The sequence below is a fragment of the Aspergillus pseudonomiae genome (assembly GCF_009193645.1).
Source record: "Aspergillus pseudonomiae strain CBS 119388 unplaced genomic scaffold BDV37scaffold_84, whole genome shotgun sequence".
Taxonomy (NCBI): domain Eukaryota; kingdom Fungi; phylum Ascomycota; class Eurotiomycetes; order Eurotiales; family Aspergillaceae; genus Aspergillus; species Aspergillus pseudonomiae.
Genome location: NW_022476076.1, coordinates 155,783 through 163,315, shown reverse-complemented (window position 1 = coordinate 163,315; position 7,533 = coordinate 155,783). Strand labels below are relative to the sequence as shown.

Genomic DNA, 7,533 nt, shown 5'->3' with positions numbered 1-7,533 from the left:
GTTGTTAAGATAATTGAATTATAAAAGTGCTATTTTATATGGAATACATGGTGGCCCGCCCGATTGTCTGGCCCGCTCGTTTATAGGTTACGTTACATTATGCTAATTACTATCTGCACAAACTCTGAGGGACCTGTCAGATAGATTATTGAGATTCGTAGCTATTGTAAACAATCTACTGAAAATAATGATTACAATAGTTTCATTGACTGTGATGCAGCGTTACCCTTGCTGCTTCCATATCACCACCTGCAGCCTCTTTTACTACGCCTCATCGAACTTTTTATAGATATTCCATTCCGAGATCCAGTGGTAAAATACATGTTCTTGACCTCAATAGATTGAGGCCAGATTCAGTGCACATAAATTTGTAGCGACGAATGATGAAAAGGGAACAAAATAAGCGGCCATCATCAAGAAACCAGAAAGTCAGTGGTTATATCAACCGAACGCCAGCCCACTGAGCAGGACGAGCCAAGGCTCGCACTCAAGGAAGGGTCTCGACATATTCCACAGTTTCGATTTCTTTCTCCGCCCGTCCTTCACTAGGACGCTTGCACGCGTACGACGCAAAGCCCCTAGTTGGTAATTGCTCATTGAACATTTCGTCAATCTGCTCCAGGCTTCGCTGCCGTAGCTCGGGGACGAAGAAAAACACAAAAAGGAAGCCCACTACCGACAATGATCCGTAGATAAAGGCAACGCTACCGCCAATGGCGTCTTGTGTGTACGGGTTCACAAATACGATGATCAAACCGACACCGTAGGCAGAAAACCCAGAGAGCGTAACCATTTTCTCTCGGACGGAGGTTGGCGGGACCTCGGAGGTAATAACCCAGGCAAGAGGGCCCCAGGTGGTCTGGAAGCAGAAGAACCACAGCATCAGCATGACAACCGCTGCTATCTGCATCGAGTATGACATATGTGACGGCCCTCCGGTTGTCAGCCCACCGATGACCATCATACACGCACCGAGGAGTGCCGCACCACCAAGCAAGACACCGCGCCGGCCTGATCGGTCAGAGGTTACCATGCTTAAGAGATTGGCTACCACTCCGATGACATAGACAATGACAGACATAAGCAGCACTTCGCGAAAACCAATCTGGGATAGAAAAACAGCTTGGTAGTTCGCGACAAACGAAATTCCTTGAGCCTGCTGGAAGACCTGAACCCCGATACATATGACTGTCCTGCGGAGATTAACCGCATTAGAGAAGCAATCCTTCCAGCTAGCAGCCTCTCGCAATTCCCGCTCTTCCTCCAATGTTTGTTGCAGTATAATGACCTCCTCTGCGGCAGGATATTCGGGACCACGGAGACGGCGAAGGGCACTGGTTGCTTCGTCGAGCCTGCCTCGTCTGATCAGCCAGTGCGGTGACTCTGGCAGGAAAGGTAAGCTGATCCAACCCACGGCAGGGATACCAATTTGCGCCACAACAACAACTCTCCAGGCCCAGTCGGTAGTGATATGGCGACACAGGTAGACGATGAGAGCAGCTGCCAAGCCACCAATCATGAGGAACGCGTTGTATGTGCCCGCCATGAGCCCTCGTAGTGATGGCGGAGCACACTCGCCCTGATATGTGGGGATGGCGTTGGTGGCAATGCCTCCGCCAAAGTACACAACGGCTTTACCGACAACAAATTGTGCATAGCTCGTGGTACAGGTCGACTCGATGATGACACCCACTGCGACCACAAAGGACTGGATATAGAGCGTCATCTTGCGACCGAAGCGTTCATTCAACGGCGTGCCACATATCACGCCTAGAATGACACCAACGTAACCCATACCAGTGCCAATTGACTGATCTCTGGAGGAGAGAACCCATTTCTCCTGGCTTTGGTCATACGACCCGAATGTCTGCAAGAACTGGTCCAAGCTCATGATAGCGGACCACCAGGCCTGGTCAAAACCAAATCCAGCGGAGGATAAGGAGCCAAAGATCATGACCATGAATATGGTCCACGTGTACTTGGGCGTTGTCGATGGCATTGTGATGTCTGTGGAATGGGCCATATCGTAGATAATAGTTGCAGGAGAAGGTAAAATCCCAACTAATGTGAATATAATGAGCCTTGAACTCTGTTGCAGGTGAAACCACTGCTCACCTTTTATCACATTTCCTGCCCCAGGAAATCTCCAACAAGCCTTCTCCAGGGTTTGCCTCCACCTATGACAGCGAAATACGGGGGCTCTATTATGGAGAAACAATATCTAGCCCCGGCTCATACTTTGCCCCCGCTTTGTTCGTATCCTAATTCAGCCATGTGGAATAGCGTTTGACGGAACCACATTGTGGTCTATATCCAAGACGGAATATAGTTTCAATCCCGGGCCGTTGGTGTTCAAATAAGCCATTAATGGACCATGATATGGTATGAGGCCAGTGGTATACCCACGATAATATAGCCTTAAGTAAAAGGTAGTAGTTTACTGGACGTTGCCCTGTACTTTCCAACACCGTCAGCTGGAATATCAATACATCGATGAAACTGTAGAAGCATAGAAGGGGTTATTTCCGTACTAAGCAAACCAATGAGTACACCAGGCGAACAGAAATATGCCGATGAACAGGCTGGCGCTCACAGTTGGTACAGCTCCTAGCAGTCTTGGCTCCAGGCTCTAGATTATCCCACCGGGAGTCTAAATGATATTTTCACGGAGCCTCTCGAATTGACCCACTATTTCGCCGACCGGTGGGGCGAAGTCCCACCTATCCTACGAGACCTAAATCTCAGGGTCGCCGAGTGGCCTATCGCATCTAGCAGGCTGCGTGGCGAAGATGCCCTGGATACGAGCAGTATACTATAACACTTGTTTTGGGGTTCTCTCGAACTCCACAATATAAATGATTCAGAGTAAGTTGAGATAACCAAAATGGCCAAGCGTACTTGAAGTTGTGAACTCGATTATTCTTCCTCTTCCTGTAACTATCATTAATTCATTCTTTCTATCTCACTCGCAGGGGGTTCCCAATCCGCTCAATATGAGTCACGGTGAGAAGCTCATGGTGGAGGAATTGCTTCAGGCTTTGACCTTGGAGGAGAAGGTCTCCCTGCTGGCGGGGAAAAATATGTGGGAGACAATGAACATCGACAGGCTGGGGATCCCGAGCTTGAAGATGACCGATGGGCCAGCTGGAGCAAGAGGGTCGAAATGGACATACGGTTCATTGACGACTTTCATTCCTTGTGGTATCTCATTGGCGGCCACATTTGACCCGGAGTTGGTTCAGAGAGTGGGCAGCGTTTTAGGGCAGGAGACACGACGCAAGCACTGCCAGGTCCTACTAGCACCAACAATGAATTTGTCACGTTCGCCGCTAGGTGGTCGCAACTTCGAGGGCTACGGCGAGGACCCATACCTAATTGGAAAGGTATCGACTTCCATGATTCAGGGGATCCAAAGCCAGGGTGTAGCGGCATGCATGAAGCACTTTATCGCGAACGACACCGAAACGCGGCGCTTTAATGTCGACCAAACCATTGACGAGCGTACTCTGCGTGAAGTATACATGAAACCCTTTGTGATGGCTCTTGATGCGAACCCATTGACTGCTATGGTGAGCTATCCAAAGATAAACGGATACCACGCCGACTTGAGCCCTGCCATCCTGAAACCGCTTTTGCGTGATGAATTACAATTTGACCGGATAGTCATGAGTGACTGGGGTGGATTAAACAGCACCGTTGAGAGCTTGATTGCTACTACCGACCTGGAAATGCCGGGACCAGCGGTGCGACGGGGTGACAAGCTCCTGGCTGCCATAGTACAAGGTCAGATCGACGTCGCCAAGCATGTTGATCCAAGTGTGCGACGGGTCTTGGAGCTACTGGAACGGGTCGGTCTGCTGTCCTGCTCATCCTCTGGTGGTTCCCTAAAGGGCGATGAGGCTGAATCTGAGAAAGCGCCGGACGACCCGACCTTTCATCGGATCACTCGTGAGGCTGCCCAGGATGGTCTCGTCCTCCTGAAGAACGAAGGCCTCTTACCTTTGCAACCATCCGCTCTACGAAAGGTTGCTATCTTGGGTCCCAATGCCCGCCGTCCGACTGCAGGTGGTGCTGGCAGTGCTGCTGTGAATCCATTTTACATCACTACACCTGAAGAATGCATTACGACGGCTATCCAACAGGCTAGCCCACAGACAGATATTGTTTATGAGCAAGGCATTCCGTTTAGTCTCCGCCCACCGTTACTAGGTGCCACGCTCACCATACCCAACGGCTCCCGGCAGGGACTGGAGGTGACTTTCTACGCCGGACACGAGTTTCAGGGACCTCCTATAACAACAAGCTATTGGGATGACTCCCTTATTTATCTCTTCAGTGATGGCGATGTACCGGAATCGCTCAAAGGCAACCCATATTGCTACCAGGCATCCGGCATTGTGACACCCCAGGCATCTGGTTGGTATACGTGGAGTGTGGCAAATACAGGCAAGGCTAAGCTGTTTATCAACGATGAAATGATGATTGATAATACGCAGTGGTCGCGGATAACTGGAGGCTTCCTAGGATGCTCCAGTGAAGACCGAACGATTCGTATGCATTTGGAAGCAGGGAAAGAATATCGACTGAGGGTGGATAATGTAGTGACATTGCCACCTATCGAATCTTTTGATAATACCCTCTTTCCGAATGTCTCAGGGCTGCGGGTTGGTCTTACCCTAGAGCAGGATCAGGACGCATTGCTGGGCCGCGCCGTGGACTGTGCTAGGTCATCCGATATAGCTATCCTTGTTGTCGGTCACAATAAAGACTCTGAGGGCGAAGGGGGCGATCGCATCGACATGCAATTGCCAGGCCGGACGGACGCCCTCGTACAGGCGGTATGCGATGCTAATCCTAATACAATCGTTGTCGTTCAGGCAGCCAGCGCAGTAACAATGCCGTGGGTGAACCAAGCCCGCGCAATCGTCATGGCCTGGTACCAGGGTCAGGAAAACGGGAATGCCTTGGCAGACGCTCTCCTAGGTCACTGTAACTTCTCCGGTAAAACTCCGATCACTTTTCCTCGCCAGCTAGAGGACCACGGTTCTCATGCATGGTTCCCCGGGCAGGCAGCCAACGACTCTTGCGAGTTTGGGGAGCAAGGGTTGGTTGGATATCGTCACTTCGATAAGCTCGGTATCAAGCCTCTATGGCCGTTTGGATATGGACTGTCTTACACGCGGTTTGAGGTCACTGACATTCGCCTTGACGGGTACATGACTACTACAGCGGCGTCCACCATCTCGGTCCACGCTCGCATCACCAATGTTGGTGAACAAGCTGGCTCTGAAGTAGTGCAGGTCTACATTAGCCCTTCTGAACGGATTGAAAAGAGAGGGCTAGTCACGTATGAAAAAACGCTGGCTGGATTTTCCAAGGTGTTTGTCCCTGTCGGAGATTCGAAAGACGTCAGTATTCCGATCGGCAAGGAAGAACTGCGTTGGTATGACGAAGAAACCCATTCATGGCAGATAGACCCGGGCAGGTACCACTGTTTCGTTGGCACCAGTGTGGTGGATATTCATTGCGAACTGGAATTCCATGTGGTGTAGCTGATGTTCAACGTTAAATGTAATTTATTGTCTTCCGACAATAGGGTTGATTGGGCCCCGTGCCTAGCGGGTCAGCTGATTCCGTGTATTTCAATACCATAGTATTTAATTTGACTGAATTTCCAATCATCCACCGCACTCAATTGACTATACGAAGTCCACTCAGCCTTCCCGATCATGGACCACTCGTCAAGTCCCTCCTCCATCCTACCTCCTTCGGTCCCCGTCGCCTGTCTCAACTGTCGCGAAAAGCATCTCAAGTGCGATGGTAATCTGACGGGATGTACCCGGTGCAAAGACCTAAGTCTCTTTTGCCACTTTGTACCGAGTCGCCGAGGGAGACGAGGGCGGCCTTGGCCCTACCCAGGTGCAATAGGAGACTACCCTCCACTGCCTGTCGAGCCCACGGGCAATGCAATGATGAGTCCTTTGGAATCTTTACCATGTGCTGCTCTAGAAGGGAGTGTGATCTGTTCTTCGCTCCCCTCTCCAGTGGACACCGAGCTGGTTCCGTTGTTTTTCCTCCATTTCCATCCAGCGCATCCATTCTTGGCGCCTCACGACGCATTCCTGCATTCTTCTCCCCCCGGCTACTTGCTGGACGTAGTACAGTTCATCAGCCTACATTACCTCCCTGCGAGTAATGTCCCGGACCACACCCATCAGCTAAGAACAGCCGTTCAAGAGGCAGATGCCAGTCTCGAAAAGGTACAAGCGCTTTTGCTTCTGTCTATCATCATGCATGCACGAACCCAACCACGAGAGGCGAAGGAATGCCTTGGACAGGCGATTGCTTTGAGTCTAGACCTTGGACTTCATTGTCGTGAATTTTCCGACGCTATGGAGGTCCAGAATCCTGTTGGGGCTGAGAGTGCCCGGCGGACGTGGTGGGAAATCTTCATTATTGACACCCTTCTCGCGGCTGTGCAAGTCGAAGGCGCTTTACAGCTGACGATAGAGACACCGGATCTTCCCCTGCCTTGTGAAATGGACGAATACCAGGATGGCCGCTTGGGAATCGTTCCAACCTCTCTCCGCGATATGGACCGTCAGGCCCTGTTTCACAATGATGGCGATTTCTCTTCCGCGGCGTATAGGGTTGAAGCAGCCACCATACTTCGAAGGTGCCTGATAGCGAGCGGTAATCATGTCTCCCATGAAACTATTAATATTCTCGATGTCACCATCTCGGCCTGGTTTCACCGTTTGCCTAGTGGCAAGCAGGCTATGTTGCATCATAACGGTGACGTGGATCAAATGATCTTTCAATCTTTCATGATAATGCACTGCGCTTCAATATACTTACACTTTCCGAAATCATACCTCCTCGCCTTCCTGCCCGTGACTAGTCACATCTTTTGCTCTCGACCCCCAACCTTCACATCCAGCTCAGCAAATCCTCAAATACACACAGCCAAAGTATACGGTGCGGCGGTTAACCTATCCAAGCTAGCGTCCTTAACGACCACGGTGACTAGTCATAGCCCCTTTTTTGTCTGCACGCTAGTTCTAAGTTCCATCGTCCAACTCGCCATCTTTACTGCTAATCCCCAGCAGTCGACTCGCACAGGCCGCAACTTCCTAGCCTTGAACATCGGCGTCCTAAAGTCCATGGGGGCTGTGTGGGCGATTGCGGCGGCTTCGATGGCCCGGATCCGCGACGTGGCTATCGAGGTGGAGTCAGCGCTTGCCGGGGAGCGCAGAGGCCTGTTAGATGATCAATTAACTCAGTCCGCGTTAGTCGACTCTCAAGAATTGGACCTAACACTTCTATGACGCGCACGCGTAATTTCGGCTTTTATTGAGCTAGTTCACTCGCTACAACCTTAACGGTGTGTATCTAGTCCATGTCACGCTTAGATGATCGTGACCTTATCGTGATCTACAATGTTCTATACGTGTATGTCTTGACAAGCCATTCATTCTCAGATCTATCTTCTCTAAGACAAAATTTCCCCTTGCCATTACCGAACTCTGTCCA

General features: G+C 50.7%; 2 protein-coding genes across 2 annotated transcripts; one reads left to right on the top strand and one right to left on the bottom strand.

Annotated features, from left to right (window-relative positions):
• Positions 1-300: 300 nt before the first annotated feature.
• On the bottom strand, positions 301-2,257 carry BDV37DRAFT_258675 (general substrate transporter). Its single transcript, XM_032083073.1, has 2 exons — positions 2,116-2,257; positions 301-2,061 (listed from the first exon to the last, which is right to left on the bottom strand). The coding sequence occupies exon 2, from the start codon at positions 2,021-2,023 to the stop codon at positions 488-490; it is 1,536 nt and encodes a 511-aa protein (XP_031937443.1). The 5' UTR covers positions 2,024-2,061; positions 2,116-2,257; the 3' UTR covers positions 301-487.
• Positions 2,258-2,993: 736 nt separating this feature from the next.
• On the top strand, positions 2,994-7,328 carry BDV37DRAFT_297194 (putative beta-glucosidase precursor; the record flags this gene model as incomplete). The annotated part of the gene is made up of 5 exons (XM_032090278.1): positions 2,994-4,838; positions 4,878-5,548; positions 5,747-5,919; positions 6,046-7,029; positions 7,060-7,328. 5 exons carry the CDS (start codon positions 2,994-2,996, stop codon positions 7,326-7,328), a joined length of 3,942 nt encoding a protein of 1,313 aa, XP_031937442.1.
• Positions 7,329-7,533: the final 205 nt, after the last annotated feature.